This window comes from Anguilla rostrata, chromosome 11, assembly GCF_018555375.3.
Source record: "Anguilla rostrata isolate EN2019 chromosome 11, ASM1855537v3, whole genome shotgun sequence".
In the NCBI taxonomy this organism is placed as follows: Eukaryota; Metazoa; Chordata; class Actinopteri; order Anguilliformes; family Anguillidae; genus Anguilla; species Anguilla rostrata.
In genome coordinates, this window is record NC_057943.1 from 21,486,116 (window position 1) to 21,510,349 (window position 24,234).

General features: G+C 46.4%; 1 protein-coding gene across 5 annotated transcripts in view; it reads left to right on the top strand.

The window, feature by feature from the left end:
- The window catches only part of LOC135234279 (inositol 1,4,5-trisphosphate receptor type 1), a 110,958-nt gene that overhangs the window by 71,131 nt on the left and 15,593 nt on the right, over positions 1-24,234 (top strand). For all 5 annotated transcript variants that reach the window (XM_064298722.1, XM_064298724.1, XM_064298725.1 and 2 more), the window contains 9 exons: positions 8,634-8,817; positions 9,257-9,510; positions 10,772-10,972; positions 11,811-11,921; positions 12,173-12,268; positions 12,928-13,062; positions 14,313-14,420; positions 15,898-16,090; positions 19,535-19,657. In XM_064298722.1, the coding sequence (XP_064154792.1) occupies positions 8,634-8,817; positions 9,257-9,510; positions 10,772-10,972; positions 11,811-11,921; positions 12,173-12,268; positions 12,928-13,062; positions 14,313-14,420; positions 15,898-16,090; positions 19,535-19,657 (1,405 nt within the window). The remainder of the gene's footprint in view (positions 1-8,633; positions 8,818-9,256; positions 9,511-10,771; positions 10,973-11,810; positions 11,922-12,172; positions 12,269-12,927; positions 13,063-14,312; positions 14,421-15,897; positions 16,091-19,534; positions 19,658-24,234) is intronic.

The following is a 24,234-nucleotide window of genomic DNA, read 5'->3' on the forward strand; positions in this document are numbered from 1 at the left end:
GGACAGTGGAAATCTAAATAATCAAAATTTGATAATTTATTTGATCATCTTTAAGTATGAAATATGTTTCAATTGTTCGGAAATTGTTAAAAAAAGGTTAAGCTTGTTTCTTCTGCACATTTTTTCATATCTCATAACATTAGCTTGCTATGTTTAGCAGAAGCTGTGCAGTACTTGCTGTACATTTACTGGTTATTAACATACAAGTTGTGTTTTGCATCTTATGTGTAGATGTATAACATTCCCAGAGACAGCCACTGGCATGAACATATTATACGTGCATTTAGGTCCACAATCATACATGGGCCACAGAATTCTGGTTCTTAATGTATTTTTATTTATTTTTTTTCCAAGACATTTTAATTTCATTTTTGATGCTACTCTCCGCTATCACTGCTGACATGACAACCCGTTCCCCCTGCCAATTCATGATTGCTTCCACCATTGTTTAGGGTCACCAAAACCTCCTGAACCTGAATATTCCTCCTCCTTCACACACAATAGAAGTATATTTTACTGCTTTTGACAATGAACCCCCAAATTTCCATGTCATCATAGCCATTGTAAAGCCTGGTGGTCGTGAGAAACTTCTGGAAGTATCTAAAATATCTTTCATTGCACATAAAAACTGTCTGCGCCTTTCAAAAGCAAACAAACTGAAATGATATCAAAAAACCACAGAATGTAAACTACCCCTTTTTTCACTGCCAAAATTCTACTTTCTGACTATGGCCTTCAACCTCTGGAGGACAGCATTCAGAATGAGATGCAGTCATAACATTGTTGGATGTCAACCTGCTTATTGATAAACCCCTGATCAGGTCTAGAGTTGGGTCAAGGTAAAGATGGCTAAACTAGGCTTGACTGTTATAGGACAGGGGAGCTGGTCTCTGTTGAAGTATCAGAGTTAATGGAGGAATGAAGGCCAGTGTGTGTCATGCGGAGTCCCATATTGTCACTGTGCAGTGCACTGACAGCGATCCACAGCCTATGGGCTGGTGAGTGGTAGCGCTACGCTGTGGCTACATGGAAAGTATTAATAGTCCACGGCTCAGCAGCTGGGCAGCCGGGTTGAGAAAGAACAACAGAGGGCATCCAGGACGGCGAGGGGGGGGGGAGGTGGAAACAGTTGGCTTCCCTCTCTGAGGGGGTGGCGGCCTTGTTTGCTTATCAGGAGCCATGGAGATCGGCCTCTCGCAGCTGCGAGCGAAGGAGGCGGGAAGGGAGCGGAGTCCTGCAGGCCTCTTGGGGTCAGCAAAGCCATCTGCTTCTCCATTCAGAAATTAGAATTCAAATCCCAGATTGTCTCTAGCAGCTAGGTCCCTTCACATGTGAATCATATCAATGAATGTGCTGTGTGCTAGCCTGCGCAGAAAACTAGCAGTCATCAATGGGAAAAGCCCTTGTGTCCCTAACATAAAAAACCATCAAAATCCCGCTGCTGCTGTGGAGGTGTATTATCGGTGTATCTTGAAAGAAAAGAGGGAAGCGGTGGGTTGTGACTAGGTTGGAGTGTGTAAGTGAGGTACACTTCTATGTTGCAGTTCTACCGTAATGTCTCTTAAGGTCAGAGGTGCTGTGGGGTGCCTTCGGGGGTGTGTAGAGGTGTTCCCGGGGCTACGGGGCATACTGGAAAACGTTGACATTGGGTAACCCGAGAAGACCCAAAAATAAGGAACGAGAAACCTCTCATTACCGCCCGTCTCCCGCTTTGTTGACAGGTTGAGTTGTGCACCTGCTGGAGGTGGATGGCTAAAATACTGAGCCCTCACGCAGCGCGGTTAACTATTAGCTTGCAGCCTACATACCAGACGGAAATAACGTGATCGCTCGCACAGGCTGACACACACAGGCAAGCACGCACGCGTGCACACACATAGATTTTATATTTCAAATGCAAAATGCATGTTATTTGGTAAATATAAAATGTCGTTAAAAAACATGATATTTGTTGTAATAGGAATGCATTGTATTTATGCAGTGATTTTTAATAGAATGCTATGTGCAGATACTTGAATTTCAAAGGGCAAAGTTGCCATAAAAGCTGGCCCTTAGGACCAACGCCCAGATCTAGCTTTTCTACTGCCACCGTCGCCAACGGAGACCAGTCAGCCCATAGAGGGAAGGGGATTTCTGGGAAAACAGTCTGGTGGAGCATTCAGCGCTGCGTTATATAAGAGTGGAGCGGGGTCACTCTCACTCTCTGCCCTCACACAGGGCACCCTGGCTCTGTCCTCCGCCCCTCCCTACAGGCTGTGGGGTCAGGTGTCACCACATTAATGGGTGGCTAAATCTAGCTGCATTCTCCACTTACTATGCATTTGACTGCCCCCCTGCACTCTTATTTCAGCTATAAAGAGGCTTCAAGTATTTCCTTTTTTTTTTTTTAAAGTATTTCCTTATTTCCTATCTTTCCTACTTTTATCACACAGTATGATCTAATGAATTATTTGCTGTGTCCTCAAATGTACGTTTGTAAAATCAAAGGATCCTGCTTGCATCTAGCAGCTGGTTGGATCATTTGAATGCTCCTCCCTCCTTGTGCAACACTTCCCAGCCTGATTCAGAGTAAACGTGTACTTCTTACAGTTTGGCCAGCTGCCTCACGTTTCCTCATCTGACGGCTCCAGCCAGTGTTGTCATGCCAGCTACAGTACTGCCGGAGCCATTGGAGTATTCTGACATTGGGAATGTGCAGGCTGGCCCTGAAAACTCTGGGTGTTGTCTCTCACATTTAGGAAAGACTCATTTCACTGTGGTGTCAGGCGCAGCTCGAGCAATTCCAATAAACCTTGCACAATATAAACGTTGCACCTGCATTCAGACAGACCTAATGTCACATGGGTCCTTCCCGCCCATTACCACAGAACGATCGTTCTTGCTTTCAGAAGGTCTGGCTTTAATTCTGGCTTAGAACTTTGCCTGACCAAAGTAATCATTTCCAAAGGAAGTGTTGAGTTGTAATGACCTGCTTTAATTCTGCTCTTCGGAAAGTAAGCTCAAAGTTTGCAAAGCCTTGTCTGTCAGGGGATTTCTCACACCTGCTCTTGAAGCTAAAAAGAATGAATGGAGGTTTCAAGGTGACTGACGCTTATTCAGGAGTAACTCGGCACTGGGACCTGCAGCCCATGTCTTGAGACAGAATGGCAGAATCTGTGAGACAGCCAGCAGGAAGTGGCCAAAAACATTTCCTGATATAGAGCTATTGTTTGTATATCTGTGTGTGTGCATGCGGAAGTGTGTTTGGGTGTGTGTGTGTGTACATACATGTGTGGCTGTGTGAGTGTGTTTGTGTGTGTGTGTGTGTGCATATGTATGTGTGTGCAGTGAGAGGAACTGTGAGTGACATGTACTTCCCCTGGTTCCCCGGCAATGGCTGTCCACCCACACAGCGCCAGCTTCATCTGCTGCTCCTCTTCAGAACAACTTAAGTAGAAGCAGCCTGGGGAGGGGCGGGACGGCACAGCGTAGAATGGGGGGGGAGGGGGAGGGCTGCGCACAAGCCAACTCTCCGGAGATTGCAGCCCTGTTTCCGCTGTGCGCATGCTCAAGCGATCTCTGCACTGATTACAGCCCTGTTTCCGCTTTGCGTGCACGAGCGAGCTCTTCGCCAATTACAGCCCTGTTTCTGTTGTGCATGCGTGAGCGAGCTTTCTACCAATTACAGTCCTCTGTCCACTGTGCATACGCGAGAAAGCTCTTCGCTGATTACAGCCTTGTTTCTGCTCTGCGTGCACAAGCTCTACACTGATCACAGCTCTGTTTCCGCTCTGTGAGTGAGCTTTCCGCCAATTACAGCCCTGTTTCTGCTGTGCGTGTGTGCACGAGCTCTCTGCTGATTACAGCCCTCCGTGTGAGCGAGCGAGCGAGTGAGCGAGCCCTCCACTGATTACAGCCCTCTGTGTGCGCGAGCGAGCGAGTGAGCGAGCTCTCTGCTGATTACAGCCCTCTGTGTGCGCGAGCGAGCGAGCGAGTGAGCGAGCTCTCTGCTGATTACAGCCCTCTGTTGTCGCGAGCGAGCAGTGTGCGAGCTCTCTGCTGATTACAGCCCTCTGTGTGCGCGAGCGAGCGAGCGAGTGAGCGAGCTCTCTGCTGATTACAGCCCTCTGTGTGCGCGAGCGAGCGAGTGAGCGAGCTCTCTGCTGATTACAGCCCTCTGTGTGAGCGAGCGAGCAAGTGAGCGAGCTCTCTGCTGATTACAGCCCTCTGTGTGCGCGAGTGAGCGAGCTCTCTGCTGATTACAGCCCTCTGTGTGCGCGAGCGAGCAAGTGAGCGAGCTCTCTGCTGATTACAGCCCTCTTTCCGCTGTGCGCGAGCTGCCTGGAGAGCGGTTATAAATAGCTGTTATATAACGTCCCTTTGTTGATGCCAAGTGTCGGGACAGGAGGAAAAAAAAAAAATGCGGCATGACCTTGTTTTTCAGAAAAGCCCGCCCCCCACTCTCCCCTGTACTAAACTCTTTACTCCACTGAGGGATTGTCTCTAAAGAGGCAGACAGGGCTTCACCATTCGTTCTTCCGGGGGTGGAACCCGTCGTGGGGCGGGAACTTTCTGGCTCCTCTCCAAGGATCTGTTCCCCACTCTGATGATATAAAATCAGCGAACCATACAGGCTTACATTGATAGTTTGAAACCAGGAAACAACGGATGGATAAATTCAGAAAATCTGACCGGTGATGTACAGTGTGCCTTCGGCACAGGGTGTAACCCTTTTTAAGAATGGAAGACCTAATCTCACATGCAACCCCCCCACCCCTTGTTCCAGGGCCCTTTTGTGCACACGCTGCCTCGAACGTGCCTAACTGCACGTGCCTGACGGTGGCCAACAATAAGGAGCACTCATGCAGTTCCTCCCCAGACTTTTAGAGGCAGACAGGAAGCTTGTGCCCCGCCCCCCACCTCCCCCAGAGGAGTCATCGCATCCCGACCCCTCTGTGGTCTGTGAGAGTTGCCATGGGAATCCGTGCCTCATTCCACGACGGCGCGGCACGTTTAATCAGAAACCCCGGGGTCTTGTCCTGCACTCTGATCATTACATAAATCTGCCGCCGCAGTCCAAAAACAACTGGATTATTTTCCCCTGCTGCACCGTCCAGTATTTTAGAAATGTTATCTAAGAATTTACAGGTATGGTATGAAGTAAATTCTTTGAAGTGCAGTGACGTACGGACTGGAAGTTATGCGTGCCGAAATGTCGTAAATGTGAAGGTGACTGTTGCATAACAAAGGCTCTTGAAGTAGGTGTTACAGCATGGTTAGGCGGATGTGGGAAATGGCGATAAATCGGTTCTAAGTTGCTCTGTGAGCTGCAGAGGGAGAGAGAGAGAGAGAGAGAAAGTGGGAGCTGCTGTTGGGGATTGGGCCAGTGGCTGCTTTCCAAATGTGACCGTTTTCTACCCGGCCCCCTCAGATCTGAGCACGTTTGTGGACAGACCCTCGCTTTCTGAGACAGCTGACCCCCAGTCTCCTGAAAGGTGTGTGTGTGTGTGTGTGTGTGTGTGTGTGTTACGTAAGAGACTCGGGGCTCCTGTGTGGAGCATATCTCTCCGGGGAGGCACAGTGTAATCCAAGTCTTATTACTGCTGTCAGGTCTGTCATGGCTTCACCAGGTCCATCCGGCTTAGGCCTACTCAATCCCCACAGACATTCTCCCCTGTGCCTGTCTGTCTGCCTGCCTGTCTGTGTGTGTGTGTGTGTGTGGGTGTGCACACTTGTGTGTGTGCATGTGTGCGTTTGTGTGAATGGGTGTGCAGTATTTGCGCACATGCATGCGTTTGTGCATTGTGTGTTCATGTGTGCGTGCGTTGTGTGCGGATGGACGGAGGCGTGTGGATGTGACAGGTGGCAGGGGAGAGATACGACCCCTTCCTCTGTGGGTAAAACAAACCTTGCCTGCCGTCTGCCTCTGTGTGATTACCTAGTTTGTTCTCCTCCGTTGTGTATGTGTGAGTTTGTTCTCCTGCGTTGGGTGTGTGTGTGAGCTCTGGGCTCCGGTGATTGACCCAGCATGAGGGGAGCAGGACCATTGGCCCTCTCCGTGGGTGCGGAATTAGAAATTAATTTCATACCTCACTGTATTTTCCTGTTTGTCAACACAATGTACCCTCACCCCTCCATTCTGAATCATATGCATTTGTTATATAACACACTAGCCTACGCTTATCTGTTCTCTATCAGGTGCTGGGTAGCGCAGAATAGCGATGACATCACCAGCCGGCGTGAAATGAAATGCCTAAATGGAAGGTGTATATGGGCTTTCCTGTTGGAACTGAGCATGAGCGGTCAGATTCGAAAGCAGGGATGACGCACTTGAGTAAACTCTCCTGACAGGGAACGGGTCGACTGCCTGCTGAAAAATGTTTCTGGCCTCTTCACTGTTTGTTTGTTTGTTTGACCTGTTGTCTCCTGTCCGGTCGCTGGGTGACATCACTCCAGTCGTGTGACCGATGTGGAGTGATTCGTTGTCAGCAGCAGGAGTCATGCACTGTGCACCTCGCTAATGTAATAAAGTTGTTTTCTGTTCAGCCGGTTGCGTAATCGGTTTTCTCCCTTGCTCAAAGTTGTTTTTCCCTGCGCAAAATCGTTAATTAAACGTGTCGCGCAGACGTCCAAATGGGGCAGCTCCCCCACATGCGTGGGAGCATGCTGTTCCTGCATTTTCTTTGGTGATGTGTTGTCCTGAAATCCAGTGTGAAACTGATTTAAAAAGTATATAAATATCCAGCCTATAGCAGGAAATGGGACACAAACATGAAATCTCTATTGGTTGATGTTCAGGGGATTTGGCCCTTTCTTCTCTGTAGTGGGTGTGTTTTCATTTGGTGTTTTTTTTCCCACGGCACGCAGGAACTGCCGCTGTGGGCTATGCATGGCAAATTGTGGTCACTCACTCACTCACGGACGACCTTTGAGGGACGTTTTGTGGGACGCATGCACAGGTGGTGCCAGCTAAAATGTGTCTGCGGAAGTGAGTTGTGCCGTGGGTCTGGACGGTTCCGTGCTTGCTTTTCTGACTAGTTGCTGACTGGTTACCTGTTGCATGTTAGCAGATTTCCCATAGCGTGCTTGCAGTTGCATAGGGTGTGACTCTGCATACAGCATAAACCCTGTGTTTTGTAATAGCAGATTTTCTGTGTGAAGGATGAGAATTTCTATTGGATAGTATGTGTATGTGGGTGTGATGTCAGGAGGTATGAATGAGGAATCAGTTTGGATAGTACATTTTACACACTCCACAGTTCGGTTTACAGTAGGGGAGGAGTACATTTTTTTTAAAGCTTTGTTTAGTGCGGAGTGAATGTCAATCTGTCAGAACTTTCATAGATCTAAATCTTTATCAGTCCTGAGGTTTCCCCCCCCATCTTCTTTCCGTGGGTAACTTTGGGAAATCAGGTGGAGGTGGGACTTGGCCACATTTTCCTGCTCACTCTTTCAGTCTTTCCTCTGGTTAGTAGACATGGAGTGCTGCGCTGATCTAATCTGGAAATCGGGTTGGTTATGCAACAGGCTTTCAAAATTGGCCTAGATACCAGCTGATAATTCACCCCCCCCCACGTTCCCTGTACTCCCTCCATGCCGGAACTCATATGTAGGGTAGGATTTTCGCTTTTTTTTTTTTCCCGCCAGTGCAATTGTGCGTGTGTTGCCGCTCTGTAAGGCTTCCAATAAGTGCTCAGCAGATTACAGGCCTTATGTAATAGGAACAGGATTGCTGAGCGAAAATGGGGCAGGCTGTATCAGTTACAGGAACGCCACAAACGTGTCCCAGATTGCCGAGCCCTGCGTGTGTGCGAGCGCGCCGTGCGGCAACAGCTTCACAGGCTTTCTGAAAACACGTCTGCAAACTTGGGTCCTAGCAACCGCGAAATAGCGTCCGTGCGTTCGCGTGTGCATCGGAACAGTGTCAAAAGAGAAAGCGAGTGGTGTCTGGTTATGCAGTGGCGCTGCCTGCTTGTTGATGCAGTGTCTGTAAAGTTGAAACTATTCCGGGTGGATTGGCTGCGGATGGCGCCCCGGGGTTTGCTTCCAGCTGTTTTTAAAGTTCACGGTCTGCCAGTGTTTGATTAGCTTCAGTAGCTGGTCTCAGCCAATGCGCCTGTCTCCTAGGTGCAGCGGGTTATCGGCATAAATGTTGCGTTGTGAAAATCAGGTGAGCAACGCAGGTCACTCAAGGTTGTTTCCATGGTAGTGTGAGAAGCGTTATGTAACCGCAGCGGGGCTGGAGGGAGGAGGAGTGGAGGGAAAGATTGCCGGATCTGATCTTCACCTTCAAGCCCTCAATGTGTAAAGGGTTCATATAAAATCTTATCTTCACCCTGAAGCCCTCGATGTGTAAGAGGTTCAAACTAAATCCGATCTTCACCTTGGAGCCTTAAATGTGTTGGAGTTTCTGAACAGTGAATATGGAATATGCATATATAGACTTTCTGCATTGCGTTTTTGGAAATGAAAGCTTTTTAAATCATACCACTGAGCACATTGTTTTGAAGCATGCCACTGGAAACATATATGATAACACCTATATTGAGGGCAGAGACCGTTCACCAGGTGCATGTACATGACATAGAACCCAATTTATATGTAACCGTTTAAATTAAGTGAATCTTTCTACTCATTTTGTCCTTTTATTTTAGCGTTCTTTCTTCTGCCGTCTGATGGAAGACAAGAAATCCGAGACGTTTTTCAAGGTGTTCTATGATCGGATGAAGCTGGCCCAGCAGGAGATCAAAGCTACAGTGACCGTCAATACCAGCGACCTCGGGAACAAGAAGAAGGACGACGATGCCTTGGATCGGGAAGTGCCCGTACGGAAGAAAGGTCAGGGGTCAGCGAGTGGAGTCGCTGTGGAAATTAGCAGTATTATTGAGTGGCTCGCCCCCAGTCCTTCTGGAGACCAGAACAAAATGCCTGTTTTTGTTAAAAAACAAACCACTTTCTGCTTATCTCTGCAAGCTTTCCTTAGATTGAATTAGCTTGATAACCACTCCCATCCCTCCCCTCAATTCTAGCTTATCTTCCTTATACAGATTCACTCAAAATTGTGTATACCCCCAACATTTCGCTCCAACAGACAGACAAAACAGAAGAAATGACATTAATTCACATCAAAATGTGGCAACACACAAGGTCCACAGCCCCAGCAGGGAAACATGTTTGTTTTTGATAGCCCCAATGTGTTGATAGGTGACTGTAGCCAGACAGTGTGTTCTTCAGTAGCTCAGTGTCTGTTGCTGGTTTCCCCTCCCCGGTGGACCAGGAAAGGACGCGGTCATTGTGGTGACGGAAGAGGTGAGGGAACAGCTCCTGGAGGCTTCCTCCGCCACCAAGAAGGCCTACAACCTTTACCGCCGCGAAGCCGACTCCGACGAGCACTTTGCCACCGCCGATGGGCAGCCCAGCACGGGCGAGAAGAGCCAGGACGACGGCGAGATGAGCGTCGTCATCGCCATCATGAAGCCAATCCTGCGCTTCCTGCAGCTTCTGTGCGAAAACCACAACCGTGACCTGCAGGTCAGCCAGCCAACTGGGGAGGTCTACTGTGGTCACAACACCTTTAGATAGTTACATAGTTACATTGTATATTATATTGTATTATATTAAACCCAAAAATAAGATAATTGCTTAATTTTAAAGATTTCCACTTAACAGATTTGTAAAAAAAAGTTTGTAAGAATGAAAAGACCTTGAAGCAATTGGTATGCTTGATAGACAGTTGCATATAGCTCCGGCACTATTTCTATAGCTTCTAGCCTTACAGCACATTCAGTGTTGTAGGTGTATGTCTCTAGGTCCCTCTCGCTCAGCCGATAGCATTTTGTGATGCACGCAGGATGCGGTCCTGCTTCAGTGCCCAGCACGTTGCTGATGTATAGACTTGTTTGTCTTGCCTGTGTGGGCTCCAGTTATTCTCCAAGGAGCGCATACATTGATCCTGAGCTACATGCCATTTGCCTCCGAAGAGTTTTAATCACGATTTAATCCCGTTAAGGTGCTTAAAAAAAGGAAAACGTCTGCTTAATTTTGCTATTTGTTAAAGCACCTCTGAATGACTACCGGGTGACTCAGTATGCATTTGATTTAACACTGTTTCATTTTGTGTGCTGGACCCACAGCAGCACAGCACAATACATAATCATTCAAGTGCACTTTCTGGCTCTAATTACGGCTTCTCTCTCCATGAAGTAATTCTAGGACAGCTTTCTATTAATTATTTTGCAATCAAAAACATAGTGAGGAATTCATTTACAAGCAGGATTTTTTTTGGCAGTTTTAATGAAGCCAAATATAAAATCCCAGTGTGACGGTGTGTCTCTAGCTCACGATGCAAAAATGAGGCTTCATGAACCACAGAATGGGTGGAGCTACAAAGAGCAGGGCGGTCATAGTTGTTGGAGCCATCAAAATATTGTGCTCTTAACACAGAAAAAAAAAAACAATAATTGGTTCAAATTCGTGAGTCACTGATATATTATAGTTGTTCTGCTCATTTTTGGCTTCATGACTCCTTATTGTCCCATCACTATTTGTAGCATCTGTCAATTTTTTTAATTGCTCTACTTTTTCATAATTAGGCTGCTTTGTAATGGCCTTGTGAATGGAGACCATGAGCTTCAGGCGAGCAATCTACTTTTTTGCAGCAGGCTCTCTAGAGCAGAGCAGATTTCCTCCTTCCTGTTTGATTTTCCATGCATGTCTCACGTCGGCTCCCGTTCGGAGGCATTTGGCTGCCGTCCCCTTCAGCTCAGGCCTCCTTGTGCGTCTTCCCCGTCAGAACTTCCTGCGCTGCCAGAACAACAAGAACAACTACAACCTGGTGTGCGAGACACTGCAGTTCCTGGACTGCATCTGCGGCAGCACCACGGGCGGCCTGGGCCTCCTGGGCCTCTACATCAATGAGAAGAACGTGGCGCTCATCAACCAGACCGTGGAGAGCCTCACGGAGTACTGCCAGGGACCCTGCCACGAGAACCAGGTTGGAACACGGCCCTGGTGGCCTCCCCTCAACCCTACAACCTTAAGACTGATATCCCTCAGACCCCTCAAGTCAACCCCGAGTATCGTGTTTTGAGGGCCTGCCACAGTAAGGCCTTGTTTGCGCTATAGAGGTCAGAGACTGTGGCCGTGCTCTACCATAATGCTGTGCCGTGGCAGAAATGCTTTGTTTTTCAGAGTTTAATGAGTGTGAATCTGAAGCATTCTTGTTTCTATAAACAAATAATGTCAGGAACATAATGGCAGGGTTGGCCTTGTTGGTAGCAGCATAATTAAAATCTCTTACTTTGGGTCTCTAGCTGTATAATTAGAGGATTACTTCCCCTTCATGTCAGTATTTCAACATCTCACTTTCATTGTGTAATCTCAAGCAGTTCTGAGAATCCACCCAGTGTCAGAGTGGTGGTATTTATTTATTTATTTATTTCCTGCTAGCATGCATTGCTCCTGTTGTAAACCAGAGTCTGTTACACGTGGGCCACAGCTGTATCTCTTTCCACACGTTTGTGAGTGAGCAGCTGTGTGTTTTTCCTCAGACCACCATGCTTTTACTGTGTAAGGACACAAAAGATGCAAAGTCTGCAAGAAATACAGCAGTTGTTAAAGTGCTGCAAAGGCCTTGTAACTAAGCATTTGTAGAACAGAAAAGATTACCATTGCTTTAGCACAAATGGATCATCTCCGTAAGAAAATCAATTATTCTCTGCTCCTTTCAGCTGCTACCATTGGTCAGGTAGCCATTTTATTCTTTGTTTAACCATCATTTGATAGATCAGTCCTTCCTTCTTCCACTAACTTTGAGTTTTGCCCTCTTGCAGAACTGCATTGCTACCCATGAATCGAATGGTATCGACATCATCATAGCTCTGATCCTCAATGACATCAACCCCCTAGGAAAGAAGAGGATAGACCTGGTTCTGGAGCTCAAAGTGAGTTGACCAATCAACCAGAGCGCCAATGATTGCCACAAACACATGGTCCCAAACTGACCTATGTAGCTGGGTAGGTTATTTGCTTTCATGAAAACTTGCAAGATCTGTCACTGTGAAACCCGAACAGCTAATCAATCCCATCTTTCCTGGGCTGCCAAAAGCCAGCTTCCTCAAGAGAACCAGAAGGGTTTTTTTTGGCACAAAATGAGAAATGAACATGTGAATCTCTCTCTCTCTTTCTCTCTCAGAACAATGCTTCTAAGTTGCTGCTTGCCATCATGGAGAGCCGCCATGACAGTGAAAATGCTGAAAGAATTCTCTACAACATGCGACCCAAGGAACTGGTGAGGTCACGGACCCTGCTCCCAAGATTCCTTTGGGTTTAGTTGCTGAGACTCCACTTAGGGAAAGAACTGCAAAAGAGAACGGCTGTGTGCTTCTGCGGAGAGTGAAACACTGACTGGAAATTTGGCTGAAGCTGTATGAACGAGTCAGCCTGGCCGCTTTGCCTGGGTCTGACTGTTCTGAAGGGCCCAGACGAGGGAGGCGAGAGCTCACTCTCCATTCAGAGGGTTTCCTGGACGTAGGACGTGCCGTTTGCACCTCCCACGCGTCCTCCAGCCCGCTCACCGAGCACACAGGCAGCGATGCTATTACACTCCTCTCCATCTTTGGTCCTTCTCCTGTTCCATCCGTTTGTGCAGTCATCCCTCAAGTTCACGTCCGGCTTGGCTTCAGTTTCCTATTTTATCTAGCTAACAAAAAGCACTCCTGCTAATGGTTTGTGTCAACGGTGCTTTTTGCTGTAGGCTGTTGATGGGTTTCGTAAGATCTGCCTCAGCAGACTGTCTTCAGGTTCCTGTCCTCAGTCTCAATGGTTCACCTTCATTTCAGAACAGTTTGTATGGTCATTCTTGGCCCTCTCCTCTGAATGAACTCTAACCCCCGCAGCTGAGGAAGTAGAACAGGCGTTTGACATGCAGTCTGTGATTTCTATTTGCAGGTAGATGTGATTAAGAAAGCCTACCTGCAGGGGGAGATAGAGTTTGAGGACCCCGAGGAGGAGGAGGATAATGGGGAGGATCACGCCGCCTCCCCCAGGAACGTGGGCCACAACATCTACATCCTTGCCCACCAGGTTGGAGGAGCTTGTACAGCATAGTCATGGCATTTATTCTGATCATGTTGCCCTGGTTTCACATACCACTGCTTAGCACTTAAGAAGAAGCAAATCATGGTAAAATAAATTCAAAACAGTAATGAAACCATGGAAATGTTACTTCCTATTACAGTGACTGTCGGTTTTGTGTGTTTGTCTTGAGAGCTCTGGGGAAGCACATCAAGGGTTCTGCCATTTCAGGCCAGACATTGAGAAACCGCCAGTTTTATATCAAACTGGTTCTGGGCTAGTGCTGTTCCTGCTCAAATGAACAAAGAAGCCCTCATGATAACACAACTTGAGGTCTTCCTGTTTGATGGGGTTAAAACAACAGTGGATATTTTATTTTATCTCTGCTTATCTAGGCTGACTTGTATAACTTACTTTTTAGTACTGTATGTAGTGCTTTTTTGTAAAACTGGTTATTTAGCAAAGTGCTTCAGGTTTATTCTGTTGCCTATGAGGAAAAATACAATGTCCCTCTTCAGGAGTTAAGCTTGCAACCGTTGGCATAGAGGCCCTTTCCAGCACACTGCCACTGCAGTTTGGGTACAATATATCCTCTAAAGCTGTGAATAGGAAAGGGTGGGGGAAGTTTTCTCAGTCCCACGCACACGCTAACAGAAGACACATTTTTGTCTGCTCATGGGATTCTGCATCATCACTGAGCTTCTGGCTGAAATGGGTTTTGTGGAGAAACCAGCTGCCTCAGTTAACCATTGCTTCACATACACACACACACACACACACACACACCCTCGCACGTAGACACGTGCATACACACACACACACATGCACGCACACACACATACTCACATGCACACACATACAATCACACGCACAGTTAGATCCACACTCTCACTCACACACGTGCACACACACACACTTAAAATGTTTTCTGGTTTTTGCTTTTTAAAAGTTGATAAAATTAATTTTGTTCCCATTGACTGTAGGTTCTAAAACACAAAGAGGAGGTGAGGTCAAACAGCAGTATTCTTTGTTATCCTGAAACTTAGGATATCAGTGGAGGTAGTTTTGACAGAAAGACATTCCTTTTTCCTCATCTGAGTTTAAGTTAATCAAGTCTCTTTTACACTGTTTCAGTAGTCTGTGCGCTTACCTGTCTTTGTAAAGCCGTGAGCCTCTTGCCTTTAAGAATACTGAACAGTGCGCTGGTGTGCCAGTCTGCCATGGTGATGCCACGTGCTCCTTCTGTGTGCCCTTCACAGCTGGCCAGGCATAACAAGGAGCTGCAGGCCATGCTGAAACCAGGAGGCACCAGCGGAGAGGGGGACGAGGCCCTGGAGTTTTACGCCAAGCACACGGCCCAGATCGAGGTCAGTGACCGTGACCTCAGCACAATCACCCAATACAAACCAGTCCTCATCGGCTCCTCACACCTGCATGAGTGGACTTCTTACTGACCTCTTCCATGGAAGGCTTTTTGTGGCATGACTCTTGACCGCACAACTTTTAAATCATTAAAACTATCAAAACCGCTACGTGTTCATATTTTGCCTCTGTATTTTCTGGCTGCTTTTGTGTAATCAAAGTATGAAAACATGAAGACAAAGTAGGAAAGTTTACCTTTCTGCATGTTCACATTAAATGCATATCAGTGGATGAATGTTTGGAAAAAGAAGCTAATTTGCGATTACAATGGGCTGTTTGTGATACATATCCATCTTAAAAGGGGATTTCCACCCCAAAATTTCTTTAAAAAAAAAATAAAAAAAAAGACTATTACCTTTAGAACAGTTGATGCTTATTTTTAAGTGCTATAAATCCTGCACTGTTGTCCAAAATCACAGTACACGCTTACTTGTCTCGATGACTTTTATAGTTTTTATACAATAAAATTAAAATGGCCCTAAGGGAACATTTTTTTAAAATGCGTAAAAATTTAATTATTTGCTTTTTGGGGAGGGAATTAGCTCCTTCCTCCCTTGTGGCTATTGGAATCACATGAGTTCTGACTTAGTGCCAACTTTCCCCATTACTATGGGGAATGAGATTTTGTTCTTGGCACCAAAAAACAACACAGGAGAAAAGTATATTCCAAAACCAGAACACCACCGACATTATATATGCGTGTGGTGAAATTTGTTTCTGAAGCTATTGATTGCATTTTTATTAATTCAATAGTTCAGCTCTCTTTTGCTCAATGCCTGAAGCAGGAGTACTGCAGCAAGTTGCAGTATGCTCAGGCTGACTTTCATAGCCCAGTATTACTTTGCCAAATTGGAGCTAAAGAACATTTATCATTTATTCATAAGACATGTCCATAAACACACACCAGATACAAATAAAAAGTTATTTTATCTTGCTATCATCATATTCCAGAGATTTTCAGAAATTTAAAATAATTTATGTCAAGTAACTATGTCACTACAGTAATTGGAACCACAGATTGATATAAGAATAGTCAGACAGGCTGCATAGCTGCAATATGTAAGCTTTTTAAAAAATATATTTTTAAACTAAAGAAACATCCATTTTCTGGATTCAATCCCATCTCTACTCTCGACAACTCTTTGTCAAGTGAATGTTTTCACTCATATGTTGTCACCTTGCTTCTGGAAGATGGATGTTTCAGGTTTCTTCAGATCATTGCATGGGGAGACATTGCGGAAACATCTTCACAATGTAATATTTATTAAATTGACTGTTTTAATAGAGTAACTGCTATGTTGTTTTATTATATCTGTTTACTAGTTGTCTGGTTTAGCGTCTGTCTGTCCCCTGGCCTGGGGCTTGAGTAGCCTGGCCATGCCCAGAGAAGCCGCTCTGTGACCTGGCTCTGTTTGTGTTCAGATTGTGCGGCAGGATCGAACCATGGAGGAGATCGTCTTCCCGGTTCCCAACATCTGTGAGTTCCTCACCTGTGAGTCCAAACTGCGAGTGTACTACACCACGGAGCGCGACGAGCAGGGCAGCAAGATCAACGACTTCTTCCTGCGTGCCGAGGACCTCTTCAACGAGATGAACTGGCAGAAGAAGCTACGAGGTACTTGATTGGCCGTCGATAAACTAAAGGAGGGCCCCCCTGTGCACCCTCTCATGCCTAGCAACCATTTACAGGCCTATGCCCCCACCCTGACCTCCTCACCCTGTACAGGTTTTTTCTTTCTCTCTGACAAAACAAAGCTGAAACCTACTCTGCAGGATCTAAATAGGCCAGGGCTGCTGGAAACATTGTGTTCACAAATGAATGCGTAACTGATAAACTCGTACTCAGACTCCAACATAATTATAATCCCAGAGGGCAAACGATGTGCAGCATTAAAAACAAACACAATAAAAATCTTATACTCATCCATTTTTTATTTCATTTTTTAAATTTTTTTTCTATTCTTCTCTGTTCCTGTATGTGCTGAGGGATTGACCGTAACTGCTGTTCATTGAACTGGTGTACAGTGATCTTATGGTAACCCTGTCAAATCACGAAAACATAAAAGAATCACATGAAAATATGAAACGCACAGAAAACACACACCCATACCTGATACAAAAGTGCTTGGTGAATTATAGGATTAATAGGATTTCTTCTTTAAAATCTGTTTTGTAAACTAATGGCTGAGGGAACAAAAGAATATTTATGTCTGTTAGTCCTAATCTTTGGCAGCCTAAAGAGGTAGAGCTACAGAAGTCATGATTTAAAATTAAAAATGTATATTTGTAATTTTCTGAGGTTAGCGCGCTAGGTTAGCACCACACATTATTTTCTCCCATGATGACACCATTCACGCAGCAGTCCAGCCCTCATTGACAACTTTCTCTTAAATCCAAAGAAACAAGAATCTATGCAGTTTGCTCACCAACACCACTGCTACCATCCCCACCATTGGGCCTGATTTGGAGGGACATCCTGGAGCAGGCTCTCCAAACAGGAAGAGGGCTGACACTGCAGCTGTACTTACTGATTGAGATCTTTATAGCTCATTTATCCAGGGCTTCCATTTTCTCCCATTATGATTACAGTACATCACACACCAATGAATACTGGGGGATTCACTATTGGCTCACCCATTCCCATTCCCCATTGGATTAGTGCTGCTCTTTTGAACAGAAAAGCAGCTAAATTAGTACTGATGCTGTCATCCTTTCACTGACTCGACACTGGCCTGTGACTGCTGTGTGTAGCTTGAGCTATGGCATGCTGTTGTGACTGTAATGAACTTCACAGTTTGGCCTGGAAGAGTTAAAGAGCGGTCAGAGGGCAGGCTATCTTGGGAACGCCCTAAAAAGCCATGTGGGGTGTAATTTCCTGACCACAATCTCCTGAGGGATTTAAAAAGCTGAAAAGTTCAAGCTGAGGTAGTGACCCAAACCAGGGCCTGTTGAGGTGACTGTGCCTCAGGCCCTAATGAGATCAGCGATGAACCCCTTGCGCTGATCTGATTGGCCAGAGAAGACTCCGGAAACCAAGAGCTAAACATGCTGTCCGCCTGCAGAGCCCAGTTGACCCATTTTCTCCAAACCAGGCCTGTAGCTGAAAGGGGGATGCGGCGGGACAGGGCAAGCATTGCTTGCAGGAGCAGAGAGAGGAGTGAAGGAGAGCAGGAGACTGAGAGGGAGAGTTAGAGAAATGTGTGGGAAGGCAGAGACTTACTGTTGACATGATTCCTACTATGGATACAAGCAGTGTCTAGAGGTCATTGTATTTGAAGGTTTTACCCTCCATCCTTAAACACACTTCTTAAACAGTGTGTATTATGAGCATTGATGATTACATAATGAAAATTTTAGAATATTTAAAATATTTAGAAAATAACCATTAAAGTCACTGGAGCCTTAAAGTAAAACTGCTGTACCATCACGTGTGTCATACATAAATAGTTTTTTAATAAAAGCTCTTTTTTCCCCCTCTCTCTCGCTCTCTCTCTCTCTCTCTCAATCTCTCTCTCTCTCTCTCGTGCTCTTGCTCTCTCTCTCTCTCTCTCTCTCTCCTTTTTAATGCGAGCCTATAGCACTATAGCAAAGCACGTCGGTGGAGGGGGTTTCCAGATAACCCACAGCTGGGTTTGACACGTGAAGACTATCTATATGAATCAGAACTGAGAAAAACGGTTATGCTCCCTCTGTCTCTGTTGCAACACACAAGAATAGCGCCTTCTGTTTCGTGCGAAAGGGAAAAAATCCCCTGGTCCGTTTCCTCTTTTCCAATAAAACCAAACTCAACACTGCTTCCAAAATAGCAGCCATTAAACGGACGCCTTGGCCAAGTATGTAGTCTCCTGTGGAAACAGAAGTTCTGTGGCCTAGAGGTGACACCTCTGTAGACCTTTGCCCTCGTCATAACCCCCCACAGAGAACGTTCCATCGTATTCCTAAGAAGATGCACTCATGTCGAGGGCATAAATACAGGAGGTTACTTTTTCACATGTCTGGTAATAAGATATGTAGCTATCTTGGATGCAGTTCTATTGAGTTCAGATTTCAAAGTATGTTGTCCCTCCACTTTGAACTTCTGATCTTGAACTCTTCTTCTATTCTAAACATTTACTTTTGAGCATACATGAAGATATCCATCCATTAGATTAAAGGATATTTACCTAATTCAAATGTCCCCATTTCGAACTTTGAGTTTTTAATATTTCACTGCCATCCTCCTCTACTTAAAACCCAGATTATAGTTGGTCACGTCAAGTCATCAGGGTCAAGTTCCAGCCAACAGTAAAAGAGCTTGAATTAGAATCTCTGTGATGTGAGGTTTCAGTGGATAGGAAAACCAGGAAATACCATAGAAACTAGTACATATTTCTCATGCATTCTGAGAGACACTTGAATTTCTGCAGATGCAAAAAAAAAAAAAATTGCCTTCTCGACAGTGACATTGCTGTTAGCTACATCAGTGATACCTCAGCTATCAAACCATGTACTGTAGTTTTTGTGAAAATGTTAGCAAGTGGCAGTAGCCATAAAGCATATCCCATCTCTTGAAGGAAAGCACTCAAATGGAAAGCAAAATATGGAAAGGTGACACCTGAGAAAAATAATAAAATGTGAGAGGTCTTTCAGGAGTAATAAAACAGGTATGTGCCCATCCATGTGGCCCTGTTGTGACCCATGCAATGTGTGTGCATGCATATATTTATATATATTGTATTTATTTACTTGTGACATTTTGTGAAATGTGGCAGCATAAATTATGTACAGATTCATGATGTAGTTGAGCCTAAATGCTCTGTTGTGTGCATTTCTTTTTTTGCCCTTACTCGTTGTGTTTTCTCGATCTCCTTTTATAAAAAATGCATGAAAAAATGCTACTTGCTACCTTTTTCAGGTAGAATAATTTAAAAAATTAAAAATAAAAGTCTTACTTTTCTCCAGAAAAACTCCTGCAATGTAGTCAGAGTTTCTGGGTGAAGAAAGGTTGTGCTTCTCTTTGGGTAGGGGTCGTGTGGACAAGTTTCTGAATGATGTCCTGTTGCGCTCTTCTTCTCTCCAGCCCAGCCCGTCCTGTACTGGTGCTCTCGCAACATGTCCTTCTGGAGTAACATCTCCTTCAACCTGGCTGTGCTGATGAATCTGCTGGTGGCTTTCTTCTACCCCCTGGAGGGGGTTCGTGGAGGTCAGTCCTGATCAGGGAGGGTGGGGGCAAAAAGGGTTAAAATCTACAGTGGTTTTTGTTTATCTTCATTTCTAGGAGCTTCCAAGTATAACACTTGAAGTGTGGTCAGTACACCACCCGCACTGGTTGTGTGAGCCTGTGTAAGCCAAAAAGGTGATTCAGTTAGATAATCTTCTCAAGAGGACTTGATAAAGTGAATGATTTTTGCCACAGGAATTGATGCTGTTTACATCTTAGGCTAACATGTGGTCTTTCTCTATAATGTCCTGGCAACTATCAAAAAGAATGTATTTCAAATGCAGATTGTTTTGGTCTCGTTGCTGGATTTCTGTGAACGATAGGGTGATTTTTGCTGGGGTTTTTTTGGTCTGCCACTTTCTCTATAGTAAGTCTATCTTCAGCTGAAATTTAGTTGAATAGACCTGGTCTAGAAAGTTTAGAATGTTAATTTCCAAACATTGTCCCCATGACCGCTGGAATCCCACTTTTCTGCGGGGAGGACCGTGTTCGCTCACGGGTTAAGCTGATAGCTCCAGTTTCGGCGAGGCTATTTTAATCACAGAAGACGAGGCGGCGTTGCTTCCTCAGTTTCCAGCATGGCGTGCTTCCTCCCGCATAAGCGCTTGCCACCAGAGAGGCTTCGCAGCAGTTGCCCAGGTGCTCGCTGTGTTCCGAGGTGTGATTAATTAAAGCGACGCCTCATGGTGGACGCCAGCGGATTCGGCGGGGCCCCCGTGCAGCCAGCTCCCCTTCGCCGTTATCGATACCGACAGAGCCTCCCAAAACACCTCCATAGGCGCTACGCAACGCCTGCCCTTACTCAAGCCCCTCAGCTCAACAGGGCTCTGTGTGATGTGATACAGAGGTTCATCCAGCTTCCTGAATTCTGACTCTTGTGATCACACTTTACTGATACACAACGTTCTTACATTACTGGACTCCTGATTGGTCCCAGAGGCTCTCGAAAGGCTTTTCAGTCAGACAGTGACCTGACTCATCCAGTCGTTTTAATTGATTTTTATTCACAGTCAAACTCGTAAATGTATCTGTCCAAGGCTTTTGCCACAAGCGTAGGCTGAGCCCTCTAGCGAAGACATTGCGTGCTCAATCGATCGTTAGCTGAAAATGCAGGCATTGTGTGGTTGGGCTGGCTGGAGCCAGACTGTGTCCGTCAGGTGGCTGCTGCCTCGATGCCTTTAGGCCAGGGCTGCCCAACCCTGTTCCTGATCTACCTCCCTGAAGGTTTTCATTTCAGCCCTAATTTGGCAGACCTGATTTTCCTAATTAGCAGCTCAGTGAGTTCTCGAACTGTTGGATGAGATGTGCTTTGTTAGGGTTGGAGTGAAAACCTACTGGACGGTCGATCTCCTGGAGTAGGGTTGGGCAGCACTGTGTTAGGCGCTCACCAGGCACCTGTGGATTACCAGACACTTCTGCTTCCATCAGCGCTAGCTAGCCTGAAGCACACCGTGAGCATGTAACAGGGTTCCCACTCGTCCTGGAAAACCTTGAAAACCTGAAAATTTATCAACTAGTTTTCCAGTCATGGAAAACACCTGGAAAATGAGAAAATTTACAAAATGTCCTGGAAATATTTGTGAGGTCCTGGAAAATTGTAGGCGTTTTTCTCCACTTTTCACATTTTTATTAGCTGCTGAGATTACAAGGCAGCACAAAGTTTTGAATGGTGATGGTACTTGCACATTGCCCCCCCCCCCCACCCCCGGTCCACCACCGGCTTTGGCCTACCATTGTCCATGTTTCATGTCTGTAAGTCTAAGTCATGGAAATTGTCAATGAAAAGTCCTGGAAAATGATTTCCTAAAATGAGTGGGAGCCCTGTGTAAGTGCATAAGCTACAGCAGCGCTGCTTGTGTAGGTCCAGGTAGCGCAGCGCTTACGTGACCATGGGACCATTAACAGCTCCAGGCTCCCAAGATACAGAAGGTGAGGGGCCTGAACTCTGAAAGGCAATTATGCAACATAAAAAATTAAGTGACAGATGAATTTGAGATTTAAATAGACTGGCTGAGAGTTGCGTGCATGCTATGTTGCACGTAATCTAAAACAACTTTGCTGGTGAGCAAAGTCTGTGTAAGGCTTCCTACTGCAGAAGAGCCAGCTCATTGGTTTTGTGATGCAGGTTTTTTACTTGAAATGGTGTCAAGACCACTTCACCACTGTTGCTAGGCGATGTGATGTAAGTTGGGTCAGATCCAACATTTCTTTGCTTTATGTACCTGCAGAATAATGTCACTCTCCTTCCCACGCATCCTTGCCTGTCCTTCTATCTTTCCTTTTCTTGCTGTCTTCACTCATTCCCTCCCCCTCTCCCCTTTTCCTTGTCTTTGTCTTTGTCTCTACTTTCCCTCTCCATTTTCCCCTCTCCCTGTCCCTCTCTCTTTCTCTGTGTCTGAATGTTAGGACGGTTTTGCGGTTTAGCGCATGTGCCCGCTGCCACGAAGCGCTCCTTTGTTCCGGCTCGGAGATGCGGGGCTCAAGAACCGCATTGTGACGCTCATAAACTTTCGATTGTTCTCACCCCGGGTCGCCCGGCGCGGTCCCTTTTGTCTCAACTTCCTCGGGCGCAGGAGGGGGAAAAAGAAAAGAAGAGAGAAAGACATTGTTCGCCCCGAAGCGAGAAACTTGCGTCTCCCTTTCGGCGGTGTCGGAGGGGCGGTGAGACCCTGGCTCCGGCGGGCCTTGTGAGCCCGCTCACGGCGGCTGCGCGGGTTCAGCTGAGGACACGGTCTCCGCAGTGTGACTCAGTCGCACCTCAGCCGGGGAGATGGAATGCGCACGTGCTTCGCCGCTCTGCATTATAAATCTCCGCGGGGTGTTATAAAGAGATCTCCCTCTCCGGCACGTATTACCGCTCCAGCGCGTGCCAGTCGCCATCGATTGCTGCTGACATTCACTACCGCCGCATATAGAATACAAATGAAACTTTATAGGGCCATGGGGTGGAGTTGCTTTGCTATATCGCACGGAATGTTTTATTGTAATCCCTGAGAGAAGCTTAACATTTTTCAGCTTCAGCTGATGAGGAGGAAAAGCAGAACGATAAATTTAAGCACGAACAGGCATGTGTACTGTGCTGTATGAAATTAATTAATTTATTTATTTATTAACTTACTTGTTTACTGACATGCTTATTTGCTTGCTCATGTACTTATTTTTATTTTTGTAGGTCATGCATGGAAATGTTTGTGCTTTGCCACCAGAGAGAATGGAGAAAACACAACCTGTGTGCAAACACAACCAACTTGTTTTTGAAGGAAAACAAGTTTGCGCATTAATGATAATGTGCAGTGGTTTTTAATTCATCTTGAAAATACTCACATCTATGTGCCACAGGTACTCAGTGCCTGCTGGGTGTTCATGGTGGATTTCTCAGTGCGTGCTGAGGTTAACTCAGAGCAGGAGAGCAGGAGTACGTGACTGAGGACAGTCAGAATGTGCCACAGCGGTGTGCACGAGCACCCTGCCCACCCCGGCGCTATCCGGTGGGCGCAGCGAAGACCCGCATACCTTTGCCCCGGATCAGCTGCCATTCTTACGGTTCAGCACCACCCCCCCCCCCCCCCCCCACCCCCCGGCTCCTGGAATGTATAGATGGAAGTGAGATATGGGCTGCAGAAGTAGGTCAGTGTGTTCTGCCTGTTAATGCACAGGAACGCGTGTCAGGGCCTCTCGCGTAACGTGGCTGACAGGTGCTAAGCTGGGGGAATTCTGCACGCCCGCTCTCGGCCAGAACACCCCCCTCTCCACCCAAACCCACCTCCTCACCCCCCGAGTGTAAGCAGCACGGCCCTCTAAAGGGACCTCGATCGTGCACGTCCTCCCTGAGCGGACGTGGCTGTATTGGACAGGATTCAGAGGAGCAGGGGAATGGCGTTAGCTTCCTGTGCCTGGTGCGTTTTACGGGGAGATGGATGGGTTAATTAGGAGGCCAGTGACGCGTTGCGAGGGAGCGTTTGCTCCGCACATCTCATTCTGCTGGAGCTGGGGGGCCTGCTCCAGCCCCCAGGGCCTGGCAATCTCTCACAGACCATTCTTCATGAATCTTTCAGGCACGCGGGTATTTTTAGCCGCTGCGGTTATGTAACTGGCACCTGTCATGTGATCTCTGCATGGTGAGATGAGGGCTGGGGGGCTGTTAAAATCTCTCACTCTCTCATTCTCTCTCTCTCTCTCAACCTCCCTCCCTCTCCTTCTCTCTCCCTCTCTCTGTCCCTCCCTCCCTTTCTCTCTCCTTCTCTCTCTCTCTCCCTCCCTCTTACCTCGTCTCTCCCTCACTCACCCTCTCCCTCATCAATCAAACATAACTGCCCTGCCTTGTAACAGCAACCATCCAACCCCCCCCCCCCAGGGTAATACACACACACACACACACACACCGGACAGCATGGACACACACACCATCCTCTTTCCTGCCCCAAACCCAGAAAAGGCTGGTAGTTACATGAAGCATGAAGCCATCTGCCCCCTTTTCTCCTGTATGAGATTGAGTATGATACTGATATTGAGGTCTTTGCTTAGCATGAAACTCAAGCCTGTTCTGTTAACCTGGGATT